This window comes from Maniola jurtina, chromosome 13, assembly GCF_905333055.1.
Source record: "Maniola jurtina chromosome 13, ilManJurt1.1, whole genome shotgun sequence".
In the NCBI taxonomy this organism is placed as follows: Eukaryota; Metazoa; Arthropoda; class Insecta; order Lepidoptera; family Nymphalidae; genus Maniola; species Maniola jurtina.
In genome coordinates, this window is record NC_060041.1 from 1,254,007 (window position 1) to 1,273,009 (window position 19,003).

Sequence of the window (19,003 nt, forward strand, 5' to 3'; positions counted from 1 at the left end):
TCCGTGCGCTAACGGGCGCCCGTCACTTCGAGCATCCGAGGTTCTCGAGTTCGACTCTCGAGCCATTCGGGTATCTACGTTTTGCTTTGACCAACTAGGTACCTTAGGTATGATGAGAAGGTTTATCAATTATCACATAGGTACCTAGGTACTACCTACGTACCTAGTGATTTTGCTATCCATAATCCATATCCATACTTCCGTGGTATCCTAGTGGCTAAGCCGTCTTCCTCTTATTCGGGAGGTCGAGGGTTTGCTTGCTTTAAGGGTGAAGAAAAATCTGCATGCCTGAGAGTTGTCTGAAGTCTGCTAATAGACTATGGCCTAAACCTTTCTCATTCTGAAAGAAGACCTCAGCTCAGTAGTGGGCCGGCGTTGGGTTGATCATGATGATGATGATGATCCATTCTTTCATACCTACCCACTAATATAATAAATGCGAAAGTGAGTCTGTCTGCTTACTTTTTACAGCCCGTGTGTTTAACCGATTTTGACAGAGATAGGTAACTAGGTTCCTATCTCGGTAGATTATAACAAAACGATAAAAAAAATCTAGCAGTCCCGGAAAATTAAAGCTCCCTCAGGATTTACAAACCAAACTCCACGCGGACGAAGTCGCGGGCATCATCTAGTCAAAACATAAAATATAACTGAAAGATCTAATTAAACATAATATACAAGTTCGAGTATAATAGAAAAAGGTGAAGACTGATCTATCAACGCAGAAGTGGATCGAGCTGAAATTTGGAAAGGACAGCCGGAAAGGATTTTTGAAAATTCAAACGGGGCTGCGGAGGTAAAATTAAAGAGGTTTGAAATAGTCCAGCTAGTTATCAATAAGGTCAATAAGTTGGAAAGAAAATTGTTCTTGAAATGGCCGAAACAATAAAGGATGTACTTAAAAAGTTAAAATTGTATGGCTAGCTGCCTACGTAATAGGTTATTTCCCTAACGATATTTTGATGATGCATCAAGTGCGCATCAATTTTTGAACATCCAACTAACAAAAAGAGATGAGTTTTACCTACTTATTCATATTATTATACTAATATTAGGTAGGTACACCTAAATGCTAATACTAATATTAGGCACACCTCTTCTCTTTTTTCCTTCCACATGCATATTTAACATTCTTCTAGTGATATGACTCCCTCCGTATTACATGCCCCTACCATGCCAGCCTATTACCCCTCATCTTTTCTACCACTGGCTACTTTTGAACTTCCCCTTATACATTCATTTGTCCACTATGCTGGCCAATTAGGTAGATATGGATTGGCAGATTTCACACACCTTTTAGTTTTCCTCACGATGTTTTCCTTCACCTTTAAGTGCTTAAAACGCACATACCTCTGAAAAGTTAAAATTGCGTGCCTGGAATCGAGCCTTGGACTACATGAATAGGAGAATGACGTCTTGATCACTAGTCTGTAAGCGTCTCGAACCACAGTATAGGATAACAGAAAAGGTAAAGTGGGTAAAACTAACCGCAAGGGCAGTCTCACGAATAAGCCTATAGTTTTACACGCTATGTACACGTATACACATGTACCGCCAAATGAAGCGTGTAAAGTAAAACGAGAAGGGTGAGGCGGGGCCGCGCGGCACACAGTGTGAGGCAATAACGGAGCTTCCGTGAAGGTCGCCCCAAGCTCCCCCCGCGAGTACCTACTAGCTACCTACTTGTGCTGCGTTTAGTTAGCCCCAAACTAGGTTTTGGAGTTTGAACTGAATCTATATACCCATACTAATTATGTAATAGTATACTATGTGTTATCTTTTTCACGGTCCATCGGTTTAACCGGTTTTTAGGTTGGTCCAGAGATAATTTGCATCCCGTAGACGGACACAGGCTACTTTATACTGTTGGATTTAAAAAAAAACAATTGGATAAAGTCGTAGGTATTATCTGTAATATTATAAAAGGTGTATACTGTATAGGTATTGACTGTTAGTAGCCTGTCAAAAATAAATTCATCATTTATTTTTGACAGGCTACTAACAGTCAATATACAGATACATTATACCATTATTACTTACCAACTACAATTTCAATTGCTGTGATTGGCTGAATTAATGATAATTCTTGCTGCAGCAACGCATTTGAACCAATAGTGAGATAGTGTCGATCCATCAGGGGTTATTGCTATCGTGTCATAATAACCTGTTGGTTATAACCAAGTCCTCTGTAGTAGATGTACAGAATAGGGGTCTCTTCTTTTTAATGTGGTAGCTTTTTCTGTCAACCAAATATTGGTTTCGTTGTCTGGTTAGGTCAACCATGAGTCGTAACAACCAGAAGATGAGCGAGTAACTTTTAGCGTGAGTTGTGAGTAAATATTCGGATCTGTGCTTGTACCAGTGACTAGCAAGAAAGAACAAAGCACGGGCTATTTTAACTATAGCTAGGTTATGTTTTGGCTTCGCTATGTACATCCTAGTACCTAGATAAGTATAACGTAATTTTTTGACAATAATAATTATACTTAGCTAGTTATTTACTAAAAACTACTAAATTATGAAAAATTGAAATGAATTTGTAATAACAGGAGAAGAAGCAAACTGGCATGATACTCCATGCGAATTTGACGTCAAATCGCGCTTGGTGTAATGTTTTGGCAATAGGAACTAGCCATGACCGAATTCTCACACCAGATCAATTATTCTGACCTGAGCAAAATCTCGGAAAAAATTGAACGGACTGAGGAAAGTTCTGCTGTTCAAATTGACCGGTAAAAATGTTTCCACAATCTTTCTCAGCGGGAAGCATTATAAAAGGGATAGTAATACAATTAAGATACTTATGTCATTTAAGTTTACAGGATATGTACAACAGAATAAGCCACATTATGTATGTTATATTAGGTAACTTAGTAAATAAGCGAATAGCAAGTGCGGTACTGTCATATACTGAACCTGAAGCAAAACACATATTTACACATCGTGTTATCTCAAGGAAGGAAAATGACATAGTTTATTATGACAGGTTATCGAATAACTGCGCACTATGTTAACGTTAGTCACGTATAATTTAATACATTAATAATATAAATACCTACAGAATTTACCATTATTGCCATAACTATTAATAGAGTATAGACACAGATACCCTCTCAATCAAGGGGTACAGGGTACATCTACGAGAAGGGTTGCCAGATGCCCCGTATTTTACGGGTTTACCCGTATTTCGGGGTATAATAATATAGAAATCCGTTATTGTGAAAATAAAGTATGGGGTAAAAAAAGCTCCCGTATTTTATCCAAACTAAGCTGGGGCTGGCTGACGAAACCAAATCCTGTCCAGAAGAAAGAATATTTTCCTTGTGCGGCAATGCGTGGACCATCACGCGTACCTAGTCGAAACCGAACGGACTTACAAGTTGAATGTAATTTTAAGTTAACATGCAAAGATTTTCATACATTTATTTCACAAAAAATTAAGACTTTTAAATACTGTTTCTTCAAACAATGATTAACTATAAGTATAAAAAAATATCTATGTAAAACATTGTCTTTCGTAAAAAAAAACTAAAACCCGTTTTTTTTATGCTGTTAACCTATAAATCAAAACGTGGGAGGTGGCAACCCTGCCTACGAGTATAAATAAAAACACACTGGTTATATAAGTGTACATGGCTTATAGGTACACCATACATGACCATCTCTACATAATGTACAACAAAGTTGCTTCCCACCACCTGCCCCTCTGTACGCTTAGATAGTTTAAACTACGCAACGGATTTTAATGCAATTTTCATCAGTAGATAGAGTGATTCAAGGGAACCTAGGAAATATTGAATACCTACCTACTATACATATATACTTTCATTATTATTTACATTATTATAAAGCGGTAATGTTCGTAAGTTTGGACGCAAGCGGTAATCTCTGAAACTAATGAACCGATTCTGAAAATTAAGTATTCTTTTACTGATACATAGCCACATTATTTTATATATGTACTTACATTACGCGAATAAAATCGAGGGGAGGCTATTGTTTAATAAACTTAATGCAATTCACATGAAATTTAACACCGACCTCTTATGTAGGTACCTACCTACCTACATTCTTGTTGTTATTGTCTAGCTCATCATGTGTACTGTGTAGTGATGGTGAAGTTAGTGTACCTAACGAAATTCAAAGCCATTCCATGAAGCTGACGCAATTTCAACAATCAAATGCATTAGTCATGAATTCTGTTATGTGCTTTATATAAGTACCTAAATACTAGCACAGTAGCTATATCTGTGTAATAAAATGACAAAGTGATAGTTTAATAGATTTATTTACTTATACTATATTTTGTACATCTGCCGTCATTTCTGCAAAATAGAAAAAAAATAAAGTGTGCTTCATTTTTGGTCTATAAGTAGGCTAGGTTAAAAGTACCTAGGTACTAGGTAGGTACTTACTACTTGTCTAATGCCTACCTATCGCCACAGCTTTACCTCTAGGTTTGACCATAAATCGTAAAATCACGTAAAACTGTGCTATCGCTTTGATTATTTATTTGTCGTTGTGTATCGATCCTTAGGATATCTACCTACCTATAAACCTATCTGTAAGTTGAATACCTAACTAATATGCGGTAGACGTTTGCAGAGCACATGCAGGCACTGCAGGTGGGCTATGTATGGGGAGCGTGGCTGGGTACTGGTGGGTAGGCATGGCTAGGGCAGAGGGCTAGTTCGTTAGGCAACTCAGGTAGAAGGTCCCTGTCTCTCGAAGGGCTGAATTTCGCCGGCACGTCTTTCGTAAGCAGCGAAACGTGCGCTCGGATGCCGCGGCGCGCTGGCAACGCCGCGCGACCGACGACCTCGTGTTATCGCCACTCTCGGTGACGCGATATCGAAAAGGTCACCACACCGCGCTACCCACCATCCGCTAATGTCTTCGCCATCTAAACAATCGCTGTTTTCACATAGATCCCATAAGTACACCGTGATTAAACATTCGCGCTGCGACGTGGCCCGCGCCCCTAGCTCCGTCCCGCTCGCGCGGCGCCGCTCCCCGCGCGCGGCCCCGCCCCCCGCGCAGCGCCGCCTGGCGGCAGCGCCGCGAAAATGAATACGTCGTCTATGTACACCGATGCCACTTCGTACTTATAATTTCGCTGGACGTAAATTTCATATGAAACGGTTCAATGGACTTTTCGAAAACAAATTAAACGTGTTCTGTAACGTGAAAAGTCTCGTGCTAAATAAGAAAATTGAGGGAAGTTGTGTTGCGCAATTCGTTCCGTAAAGTATTTGTGTTATCGGAGTGCGTATTCGTATTCGTGTCCGCGCGAGTGAAACCGTATTGAGTCCCGTTGGAGTGTTTTAGCGGATTTAGCATTAAAGGTGAGTGCCCAGGACTTTCTTTGTACCTCTTTACAGCAGGAAACTGATAGGAAAACGAGTTTGACCTACCTCGAAAACTTTCGTATTTCATAATTAACTTTCCCTTCGTCACTCGGTCGGAATGACTAACTGCGTAGAAGAATTTAACATTCTCGACTACCAATTTATTATTACATTAATTTAATAGAGGAGAGGTCACAGTGCTGCGTCATTGACGTAAAATCCGTATTTAACTTTATTTTATTATCCGTTATGTAAGATAAGATAATAATACCGAGAAACTTAGGTCGTATTAAATATCAAAATACCTATCAATAGCTCAGTGGTATTGCATGCCAATATCCTTAGGAACTGGAAGGTAGCTCAATGTGTTGTGAAGGGACAGAACGTTGTAGCTTGGTCAACGTTTAGGCCTACCGACTACAAGGTTGCGCGCAGCCTCTCAAATCCCAAGTCTTTGTTTTTTCTAAAATGTAGACGCATTTATCTATGTTATGTAATTACTTAATTAATTACTTATTAATTAAGTAGGCATTAAAGTTACCTTTGGATTAGTTAACCTAATTACTTAGTTGGTCTAAACAATTTAACCTAACTGAGTGAAATAAAAGTAGATTTACCCACAATTTCGAAAATTAGTGTAGTCTGACACCAAATTCGACAAAATCTAAGATAGCGCCCGAATTACTTAACATTAATAGAAACTTAGCTACCTACCCAATTAGTAATTTCATTGCAAAACTATTAGGTATAAGCAGTAGGCCTATGTAGAAGGGCTTACCGAGTTCACATATTTTTAAAACATGCCCTAAGCCACCTAGTTGCTTTAAGATTTCTCTTCAAACTAAAAAGATAATATATTCAGTCATAAATTCATGATTAAGTAGGTAATTACAACATCCTCAATATTCATCCTGTTTTTAGATTATATGAAATCTCAGAATACCTACCTACAATGCTTTTAAGTTTTAACTAAGTTGAATATTACAAACAATGTACCTTAGTAAGTAAGTAAGTAAGTAACTGTAAACTAAGAATAGGTAAGGAAATAACCAAAACAATTGTTTCAAATCAGTCAAGTTTTATCAGTAAGTAATCTATAAAAATCCACACAAAGGATTTAAGTAAATATGTAATATAGCTACATAATATCTGTCTTACATTATCTGTTTTAGTAAGGTCAGGTGGGGTAAGTGAAACATATTTTACTGATGATGATGACAAAATGAACCCTAAACAATAAAATTTGGTAATTACCTACCTGCTAAAAAAGTCAGTGTAGGTATGTATGGATTTGTTTCAATTACCTTCACATTTTATGAAGTAGGTAGCTAGATAAATATATGGAAATAGGTAAACATTAACATTTAATGTGTCTAGATATAGGATTAGCTCATTTCTTCCAAACTTTCTAATTACTTGAAAGAAGGTAACCTAGCTTTTAATTTTGTTTTCAATTTTACATTTTATCATCAAAGTAGAATAATAGTGGTAACTAAGTAGATAGATGGGTACCAAAAAGTTAAAAGTATATGCCATAGACCTATAGGTTCATGCTTAACTTTTTATTGATAAATCCATATCTATCAGTCAGTCTTTTTCTTTGTAATATGAACTTTACCTATGAATTGGAAAGAAAATAATTTTCTTTCTAATTCATACCTGCCTAGCCTAGTCCTATGTCTACCTACATATTTTTTTTTATTAACTAATATTAGAGAAGTACCAATACTCTACATGAAATATAAAAACTGTCAGTCGCATTTGACTGGTTTTTATATCGCACGTAACATAACCGCACAAGAAATAAAACAAAATAATAAATAAATAAAATCACACACTAATAATATAAAGGCGAAAGTTTGTATGTGTGTGTGTTTTGTGTATGTTTGTTACTATTTCACGCAAAGCTACTGAACGGATTTGGCTTACAATGGACATAGCTTATACCTTGACTTAAAGCGGAATTTACATTGCGAAATTAGTAGCATGAAATTAGTTTCACGACATTAATTTCATTATCAATTGCACGTGTAAATGTCTAATTTTGCATTACGAAATTAGACATTTACACGTGAAATTGGTAATGAAATTAATGTCGTGAAACCATCTTGCCACTAATTTCGTAATGTAAATTCCGCTTAACACATACCTAGGCTACTTTTATTCCGGAAAATCAAAGAGCTCCCACGGGTTTTTTAGGGCTCCGTACCTCAAAAGGAAAAACGGAACCCTTATAGGATCACTTTGTTGTCTGTCTGTCTGTCTGTCCGTCCGTCCGTCCGTCGTGTCTATCAAGAAACCTATAGGGTACTTCCTGTTGACCTAGAATCATGAAATTTAGCAGGTAGGTAGGTCTTACAGCACAAGTACAGGAATTTTTTTTTGAAACCTAAATCCACACGGACGAAGTCGCGTGGATCAGCCAGTATAATACACTGTTCGTACCTACCAAGGATTTACTTTACTTCTACCTATTGTGTGGGCGAAAACTCATATCTGTTGTAAATGTAATCCTACCCACCCACCAAAAAGCTGACGCATTGTGTAATGGGCTTGGAATGACTATGTCGCATTATATGTTTTGCTTATCATAGCTAATGTCAACACGAGTCACCAACTTGCACTAATTATATTACGCGACTAAGCATTATTTGATCAGCATTTCTGTGTTGAAAATTTACATGATAGGGTTACCATCGTGGCAGAAATTGTGGGACAGTCCTGAATGCTAACATGTAAGGCTCAATATCTGCTAACTCTTTTTATGTTTAAACTATCGTGAGTGATTTCCATCTCAAGTATAGAATGTGCAGGCTATATTCACGTATTTAGTCGACATATAGGCTTACTATGTGCTAATCCAGGGTATAATCTATCTTCATTCTACACAGCCCAATCCATCCGGTAGTTTTTGCGTGAAGGAGTAACAAACATACACACACACATACATACAAACTTCAGCCTTTGTAATATTAGTGTGATTTTATGAATGTGTGACAGGTCGTCAGTAACGAATTTAATAACTTGTTTTGTTGAATTTCCTTTCACACTGCATATATGCAGTAAATCAGGTAATTATTATTTAATGGATTTCGAGATTTAATCAAAATGTCAAATAGTTCCTCTTCAACAAATTACTTACATGACAATGCAAACAGAGTTCGATACGTTCAGAAAACAGGAGTTTTAACATGTTTTTATGTAAGTAAGTACATAAATGTTTAGCAGTGCAAACTCGTGGTAATAAAGACCATGTCGGTAATTTAAAGAAGTTATATGAATGAAGTTAGCAGAAAGCGTAAAACAGAATTGTTAGCATTTAAATAGGATAACACATTTATTCTCTTGTGGTATGTTATGATGAGTTAGAAGTCGTTTACCTTTTATTTTTCGCAATTTTGTTTGTGAAGAAGTAAATAACTTAAGGAAAAAACCTAAGCTCTGTAGTGTAGGTCAATTTGTCAATAAGTGTAGGTAAAATGAAGGAAAACTTTAATACGGAATTGGTAGTTACTGCATGGAAAAGAAAAAGAACCGTAGACTTTAACCGCAGATTGCGTGACTGCTTAAGTTCCAGTTGGTACATTCTGTAGTAATGGATTTTTTATGTATGTACTAAATAGATTAAAAAAAGGTTATATACATGTACAATTACTATATTTATTAATATATATTAATATTATATTTTCTTATTAGTTTTTAAATTCAAATTCAAAATATTTGTATTCATTAGGCTTTTACAAGTACTTTTGAATCGTCAGAAGCTTCTACCACTGGTTTGGAATGCCTTTCCTACCGAGAAGAACCAGCATGAATCTCGGCGGTTGCTCTTTTTAAAGATTTGAAATACAATATTATGCCATGTATAAAAGTAATTGAAGTCCCGGTCATTGCTGGAGCGAGCTGCAGGTCAAATCCATGCTCTTTTATCATTTACATAATCTTCGATTGTATAATATACTAAACTAAAATGTTTTAACTTAGGGTATTGTTAGATGTTGGTTGGTAGAAATTGTAGGGTCTGCGCTCTTGTGAGTGTGGTAGTTGTCGTCCAGCCAGCGCTTTCTCTGGCTGGTTTTCTTAGCTGACGGGGCGAGCATGAGCACTACTAACATGTGGTTTGGTGTTGCAGGTTATCGGTGGCAGTGTGGTGTGTCGGTGCAGTGTGTGAGTGTCTAGTGGCGCGACATGGCGATAAGCTAGCGGGGCGCCCCGGCGGCATGCGCGCCCGCTAGCCATGCCGGCTGCGGTCCCATGGCGCAGTACACTCAGAGGACACAGCCCATGCACAGGTACGAACACAACCCTATCTTCTGCCTCATTCACCACTTTGGCCCGAATGACGCAGTCTCACAACGAATGCTTTGCTATATTGTTGATATTTTCTTCCACTCGTGTGGGCTCCTTCAATAAGTTGGTCATGGGTTACCTTAAGAATAATCGTATTACTATATTAGACTGAGACACTGCGTGCTACTGTTTATTGAACATATTAAATAAAATAAATATACGCATCCACTTATTTAATTATTTCAGTTGTCTATTGAGAACAGTGATTTTGAGCAACCGCAAAAGCTATGCCAATAAAGACCCGAAGACTAAAAGGATTGTCCGTAAATTTACAAAAATCATGTGAACATTATAAATTCATTTTAAAATTTAATTACGCATATATCTAAATAAAATATACCGTTTTCAGATTTCAATGAATTTAAATCGAATTTAAAACAAGACACGAAATAAGATCTGAGTAGAAACAGACTTTGAAGCAATGCCACTTTGAAGAATGATGAATATTGAATAGCAATTTAAGGTTGGAGCTCAGGTTTTTTAAAGTTGTTTTCTAGGGTTCCATATCTCCTTATTGCAGAGAAAAAACCGGCCAAGTGCGAGTCGTGGACCGAGGGTTCCGTAATACAGTCGTATTTTTCGACATTCTACGATAAATTTTTCTGCATAAAAAAAAAATCTGTTTTAGAATGTACAGGGAAAGCTCTTTTTTCCTTTTGAGATACGGAACCCGAAAAAGCGACTCTAACAGGATCACTTTATTGTCTGTCTGTCTGTCAAGACCTGTCAAAGGAATCAAAATCGAATAGGGAAGGTACCTACTACTTCCCGTTGACCTAGAGGCAGTTGCCACTAAAACTGGCCACAGGGCACAATTGTTAGATTTGTAAGATGATATTATTATAGTGGTTCTAATTAATTACATAAACTTAAAATTAAAACTTCGAGGGTTCCAAACGCGCCCATGTCTGATAAGAGCCCACAACAAGCTCAGCCAGGTATTCTTTCTAACCCTCGACCCAAAGAGAGGGGTGTTATAAGTTTGACGTCTGTATCTGTTTATCTGTCTGTGGCATCGTAGCTCCTAAACTAATGAACCGATTTTAATTTAGTTTTTTTTTTGTTTGAAAGGTGGCTTGATCGAGAGAGTTCTTAGCTATAATCTAAGAAAATCGGTTCAACCGTTTGAAAGTTATCAGCTCTTTTCTAGTTACTGTAACCTTCACTTGTCGGGGGTGTTATAAATTTTTAATTTACACTTGTTGTCACCCCTTCATAAAATCACTTATTAGATCTATCAAACCTGTTAAGCAATTCACTCCCAAGCTTCCTTCTCATTTAAATAATCCTTTACACTGGGTATTAAATCTTTAAAATGCATTTAGGTATTGACCTTGAGATTCGCGACTTCCTCGCTAATCGTGATAACAGCGTGGGCAGACAAAAAGAGTTCAATGACCTCTGTTATCTGGATCGCACAGTAAACAATTGCATCATTCTGTATTTGCTGATTTTACACTCCTTTGACTAATAACGTAGATTTTGTGAACAAATATGACAATGTCGTGGAAAAAAAATGTATAAAATCACGGAAATAGCTATGCTAAGTCATTAAATTGGATGAAACCTAACTAGCCTTTTTTTCTACTTATACCGACTTCCCACGGTGCGTGATATTGCGGATGGACGCGGACCAGACGCACCATGGGAAGAGTATCGTCCGCTAGCGCATAGTTGTCGTCGTTCGAGCCTCGCACGCGGTGCGTGGCTGTCCGTGGTGGTTGGCCGTACGTAATCCCCAGAATCACGCACCGTGGGAAGCCAGTATTACAATTATTTTACTCGAGTCATTTGGTGATGATCACAACGCGTAATCACATCACAAGCTTCAATTGCCACACGTCAATGGGACAACAAACTTCGACAGAAGAGAGAATTTCTCTATAGATTAGCCATTGGCTGCCATCAGAGTTGCTGCCAATGATGCTGATGCAGTCTAAGATGGAGTGCGATTAAACTGAAGATGCTTATTCACTCTTGACTTGAAGGTATTGAAACTGATGCCGCAAGAGCGTTCCCAGCGTTTCAAGTCCTAGCGGTTCGTGTTAGAAACGAGGAGGCAAATCGCTTCGTACGTAACCGTAGCATTCCGAATACAAAACGATTCATCCCTGAAAATCAGCGTTCCCACGGCATTTTTAAAAACCTAAATTGGTGCGGATGAAGTCGGAGACATCAGCTAGTCACTATTACAAATGCGAATAGTTGGTTTGTCCTTCAAATGACCCGATCTTTTACATGTGTATAGTTGAAGACCTGGAGAGTGACATAGGCTACTTTTTATCCCGCAAAAATCAAAGAGTTCCCACGGGATTTTAAAAAACCTAAACGACGCGGACGAAGTTGCGGATACCAAATAGTTTTTTATTTAATACTAGATGATGCCCGCAGCTTCGCCCGCGTGGATTGGTCAGATCCCCTGCGGCATCAGGATTGAGGAGTTGGATCCAAATTTTTTATGGTACAATGTCCCAAAGTTCCTCTATCGATTAAAAAAAAATACGCAAATCGGTTAAGAGTCTCGGAGATATCAGTGCATAGGTAGAAAAACACAACTCCTCCATTTCTAAAGTCGGTTAAAAAAGTAGCCGTATGTTACTCCTTGGTTAATCCTCTACTTGTCTGTGAAAGTCCCGTCAAAATAGGTTCAGTCATTCCGAAGATTAGTCCGTTCAAACAGACAGTCACTTCAATTTTATTTATTAGTATAGATGGATTGTAGCTTGAAGATAGCGAGGTACTTGAGGAAGTTGAAAACTAGTTATGAGCGGCCCAACACCGGTCCCATTAAACGCAGCGTGCGAAAAAATGCGTCGCTGCGTAGGCGCAGGGTGCGGACGGAGGCGATCATTTGTGTTAATAAATCTTGACGTATTGGCGCACCGAACGTAATGATAAGCTATAGATGCTTTATGTGATAACTGATAACGGTAATAGCCTAGCTAGTGGCTAAAGGGCGCGGCGGTGTTAGCCCCTAGTAGTTAACAGTTAAGACCGTTGACTTGCTATTCAGGAGGTCTGGGCTTCGATCCCGATAGAATCATAACCTACCTATGTTCTACACTAGCGAATTGGGTAAACTGTAAAGCTAGGTGTAAGTTTTGAAAAAAAAAAAAAAAAAAAGATGCAAGTATCCGAAAACCGTGAATTTGTGGTTACACCACAAAAATGGTAGGGAAGCCTTCGTGTGCGAGTCGCCTTTGGTTTTTTGTTGACAGGCAGGATATTGTGGCAAGATAGGGTTATACGGGGTTTGTAATTTTGTAGTACAAATGCCCGGGATCGAACCCACTGGTTTAGAATGGGTTTAGATTTCGGAGATTCCGGGCAAGCATTCGGATTACTTTTCAGAGGGCTCTCTCCGTCACTCGTTTCATACAATCGTAGTTCCAATTTCATTTGAATATGAAGCAACCAAAGTCCATGAAATTTTGCAGACATATTCTAGAAACTAATATCTATGTCTGTGGTTTTCCAGATTTCTGTTAAAATATTCGGTTTCAAAGTTTCGCGGTCTTAAACAATTTCATACAAATCTTTGAGCCCCTGTAATTTTAAAACTACATATTTTTAGAAAAATCTAAAACACCACAGACACAGATATTAGTTTCTAGAATATGTCTGCAAAATTTCATGGACTTTGGTTGCTTAGTATTCAAATGAAATTGGAACTACGATTGTATGAAACGAGCAGAAACGAGTGACGGAGAGAGCCCTGTTAAGCGATTTAAATATCACTTGTTTTAACAGTGAAGGAAAACATCAATCATCATTTTCATTATGGAAACATCACTACACATACTATAAACTTTATTATGCGAAAGTGTGTTTGTTTATTGGTTTCTCCTTCAATCACGCCACAATGGACTGGCATGATTTTTGCATGGATATGGTTAAAATCCATTAAAATCAATGAAATCCCGGGGTTTTAAAAAATCTAAATCCACGCGGACGAAGCTGCTAGTTCAGAATACTTTTTACCTCCGAAATATCCGGGTCAATTTAATTCAGCCTAGAGTCTAGACAGGCCAGAAATAGCCAAGTATTTTTAGATCTGAACATCGATTGCCTTCATAGGTTGCAGAATAGCAAAATCTAGTCTGCGCAAAAACTGGATTTAATATATACTGGCCGAATTTCGGTCAATCGGACCGAAAAAAATACAAGATAGTTTACGTTGTATTTTTTAATTAAAAACATTACAATAAGACTTGAAGCTAGTTTTATCTAATAAATAATTACCAACTGTACAAATCATACCCGCATGGAATGGTGCCAAGAAGAAGAAGGTGGCTGCATTTCCGCGCTGGACAGCCAGGCTGATCCGTTGCGCAAAAAATGAGCCAACGCTTCTGCCACCAGATGATGCTGTTAATCGTGGTGTGAAATCTCATAGTGTTGGTTGTATGTCAATATTATGCTATGTAAAATTTCAGGACGTTCGATATTAAACGTGTCGAGTTTCGACACTGTGCTGTGAATCTACCTTAAAAAAACCGGCCAAGTGCGAGCCGGACTCGCGCACCGAGGGTTCCTTACTCGGCTTCTTTTTCCGACATTTTGCACGATAAATCAAAAACTATTATGCATAAAAATAAATAAAATTTGTTTTAGAATATACAGGTAAAATTATATACGTAATCAATCGATTTTAATTTTTCATTTTACCAATTATTTCTCTATGACAAAATATATTGTGTAAGTATTCGGTATTCGACCGAATATAATACAAGTGTAAATTAAAAATTTTCTTCACCCCCGACAAATCATTTTCAAATAAATAATTATGTATATCTAGGCAACGTCCATCTTGACAGCTTGACATTTGTCAATTGACACTTGAATATTATGAACCTAAGGGTTATCTAACCTTCTTTTCTACAAGAAAACTAGAAAATAGCTGATAACTTTTAAACGGCTGAACCAATTTTTTTGGATTATTGCTAAGAACACTCTCGATCAAGCCACCTTTCAAACAAAAAAAAGTAAATTAAAATCGGTTCATTCGTTTAGGCGCTACGATGCCACAGACAGATACACAGACACACAGATACACACGTCAAACTTATAACACCCCTCTTTTTGGGTCGGGGGTTAAAAAGCAGCCGAATAGGCTGAATACCGAATAGTAACCGAATATTCGTTGCAAGTCTAGGTTAAACCCTTTCATACGATACAACTTGGTGTAGATATCTTACTTTGTAAATTGAAACACATTTTAATTTTTTTTTGTGATGTTCACGGTTCAACACATTCACGGTTTTCTGATTGTTCCTTCAAATTCAAATTCAAAATATTTTTATTCAATTAGACTTTTACAAATAGGTACTTTTGAATCGTCAAGAGCATTTGCCACTGGTACGGAACTCTAAAAGCAGTTTTATATTATGTGGTTATATTATTATACCGGTTCTGCGAGCTATTCCTACTCCTTTCGCTCCGGCCAAATTATATTTTTGACCTAATTCCCTTTTTAATAGCTGCAATTAGGCATTCAAGTAGGCATTGCGGCGGGCGTTCTCTCTAATTACTTAAAATTATGATTTTTGAATCCCAAAAGAGCTTATTTAACTAGTGCGAGTCGGACTTGCACACGAAGGGTTCCGTAGTCCCGTACCATCCTACAAGAAATAACACTGTTTAAATATGCTAGCCATTTTTTTTTTTTCTCTCATTTATTTATTTTTCCCATTTTATCCTATTTTTAAACAATAAACAATAAAATAACAAAAACAACAGAAAAAATAACAGAAACACAGAAAAAATTACAGAAACAACAGAAAAAATAACAGAAACACAGAAAAAATTACAGAAACACAGAAAAAATAATTTTTTTTTATTATTATTTGTTGTTATAGCGGCAATAGAAAAACACATTCTGTGAAAATTTCAACTCTACCTATTACCGCTCACGAGATACACTGACAAACAGACGGACGGACGGATAGACTTAGTAATAGGTTCCAGTTGGGGAACCGTAAAAAGTAATGACTCAAAATTTTAAAAAACCCCCCACACAACAACCTCTATAAGAAAACTAGAAAAGAGCTGATAACTTTCAAACGGCTGAACCGATTTTCTTCTATTATATCTTCTATATATTATCACACTAATATTATAAAGGCGAAAGTTTGTGTGTGTGTGTGTGTGTGTGTGTGTGTGTGTGTGTGTGTGTGTGTGTGTGTGTGTGTGTGTGTGTATGTTTGTTACTCCTTCACGCAAAAACTACTGGACGGATTTGGCTGAAATTTGGAATGGAGATAGATAATAACCTGGATTAGCACATAGGCTACTTTTTATCCCGGAAAATTAAAGAGTTCCCACGGGATTTCGAAAAACCTAGATCCACGCGGGCGAAGTCGCGGGCATCGGCTAGTCTAGTATAAATATTATCTTCTCGATCAAGCCACCTTTCATACAAAAAAAAAACTAAATTAAAATCGGTTCATTTGTTTAGGTGCTACAATGTCACAGACAGATACACAGTCAAACTTATAACACCCCCTTTTTGGGTCAGGGGTTAAAAACCACGTAAAACGTCAAGTCGCATTTGGACATCTATCATTTGTACTCCTAATGTCCTAGAAGATATATAAATTCACCCTTGCACAAAATTGCCAATACCAGTAATGCAAAGTCGGCGTAGGTATAAAGAAAAATTGTGCATCGATTTCCATGGTGACCTAGTTATGGTGATATACGTCATACTTACCTACTCTACTCGCAATTAACACGCAGTTCTATTTACATATATCCAATACACACATAATTGTAGATACCTACCTATTTCTACATAATATATCACAGAATAATATAATAGTACTATACATATCTATGAGTACTATAAATATATATAGAGGTACGTATATTCGCTGAGTGGCAAATATGCGGCTATTTGGCACTACCTATTTTATTTTATTCCTTTATTTGTAAACAACAGCGGTACAATTATTATAATTTTACATTTTAAACTATATAAAAATAAGCTATTGGCTAATGGCTATTATAACATAATAATTACTCACATAATAACAGTTATAAAAAATCTGTACCTATACATAAAAGGAAAAGCTGACTGACCGTTATGCCTTAGATACCTACCTAGGTAGGTAGGTACTTACTTATCTTATTTTTCAAAACCTAGATCATTCCAAAAAGATATGAGGCTATAAAGTTATCTCAAAACTTCACAGTTCCACACCACTATAAAGTGTAGGTATACTTAAAGGTCCTTTCAGAAAAGTTAACCAATTCACATCGCGTTCGCAAACAAGTGGAGAGTATTTGAGTGCGGAGCGGCAACGCCGCCGCGTGGCGCGCGCGCGCGGGCTGGCAACGCCGCTCTATCCCGCGGACTTCGATCAGCTGAGTCTGTGAGAAGCGACCTCCCCTAGTGCAGTGGTGCGCACTTACTGCCTTGCAACAACAATCTGGGATTCGATTTATGAGCAGTAATTAGAAGAGTTATAAATTAAGTTAGCTTTTTGGGAGATCGGGGGGGGGGGTAACTATCATGGCCCGGAGACTTAAATCATAGAAAAATAGGGCTACTTTAGGGTCACCTGCGTCCATAGATATGAACCTGCGTCAAATGTAGTAAGTAACATTTGACGCCAGCTGCCAGTGACGTCGAATCCTCGACGTTTTGTTCCCTGTCATGAAATGTGTTGAGTCGGCTTCCTCTAGTACAGTGGTATGCTACTAAGTATATTACTTTGTAAACAAGAGTCCGGGGTTCGATTCTTAATTCTTAAAAATTCTCTGGTAATATATGGTACACTCGGAAAAATAATTCGCTTGGCAGAGCATACTAATGCGCGCGTATGTATAACACACAAAGATACGACCCGATGCTATCCGATAATAGATACACTCACACTTACTACACTCACTCACACTTCTAGATAACCTTACCAGTCGTATAGGGTTGCAAATTTCACATTCGTCAACATAGTTCTGATGGCCGAGTGGTAATAGTGTTGAAGTTCTTAAATATGGCGTGAGTTCTAATCCTAGTGGGGGATTGCTTTTTTATTTTTGCAATTATTTATTTTGTCTTCTTTATACAGTCAAAATTATCATACTTTCAAACAATATAATTATAAGCAAGAAAAAACAAAAATAATAACACTTTTCTATTTTAGAAGTTATTTATTTGTCTTTTGTGCAGTTCATAAATTATTATAATAAGCAAGAAATAAATAAGACGCTTGTCAAAAAATTAACACATCAAGTTAACAGAAGGTATACAAAAGAGGAAAAAAAATTGACATACTTTATCTACTCCTATTACTCCTATAGTAATTTAAAACCAATATCGATGTGAAGTATGCTAAAAGTCGGTCAAGTATGAACGTAATGTTTTATTTACGTTTTGGGTTACTTTTAGGTTTGTGAGATGAATCAACATGTTAATTACTTAGTTAGAAATCAAAATCAATTATAACTTCTAACTGCAATAACAATAATATCACTCACAAATAGAATTAAATTAATTACCTATACTTTATTTAATAATGTATAAAGGTAGGCCACCCTCGTAAGCTATTACTTTTTGTAATCGACTCGTCATGTTAGTAACCATATTCCAGCAAGTCTATGCTGCCCCACAGAGACTCCCAGGTTGAAGTTACCACTTTATTCAAAGTATAATATATCGTTTACCTGTTGTTCTATTATTATAGTATTTTACGTCCATCCTTGTCCGACTCAAAAGATTTTTCATTATTAAAAATAACAACGTAATTACATCTGTCAAAGTTTATATATTTCATTGCAAAATGAAAGTCTATGGTCCTGGTGCAAACCATTCGTAATATTTTCTTCATAATGTATTCCGGCCGCACGCAAATGCTTCCGCACAGTTTGTAGAACTACATTGTGCTTGGTCGCTGTCAACCAAATTTTTAAAAAGGAATCCACGCTATGCATTGCAACGATTTCTTGGTGGTGATGTGACTCCATCTTATAAGCTGATGGTTTGGGCCCAGGTCAACAATTGTCTACATGCCCCGTTTCTCCGTAGTGACAGACCCACAAGCGCACGGTATTCATCTGTAAATGATTATATCCTGGATTAATACATAGGTTACTTTTTATCCCGGAAAATTAATGAGTTCCACGGGATTTTTAATAACCTATATACACGGGAATGAAGTCGCGGGCATCAACTAGTATTTAGTATATTGGTTACATTGTTATATTATAATGCGTCTGATTAAAAGTATTAAATGGACTAAAAACATTACGCTAACATTTAGAAAATACTAAATGCACATAAGTAAAACCATAAACATAATTTCAAT

The 19,003-nt window shown here is 37.2% G+C and overlaps 1 protein-coding gene across 1 annotated transcript in view; it reads left to right on the top strand.

The window, feature by feature from the left end:
* The first annotated feature begins 5,025 nt into the window (after positions 1 to 5,025).
* Positions 5,026 to 19,003, top strand: part of LOC123870665 (protein split ends-like) — a 169,279-nt gene continuing 155,301 nt past the window's right edge. Inside the window, exons 1-2 of the mRNA XM_045914019.1 lie at positions 5,026 to 5,345; positions 9,481 to 9,640. Coding sequence (XP_045769975.1) covers positions 9,603 to 9,640 — 38 coding nt within the window. The 5' untranslated portion in view covers positions 5,026 to 5,345; positions 9,481 to 9,602. The remainder of the gene's footprint in view (positions 5,346 to 9,480; positions 9,641 to 19,003) is intronic.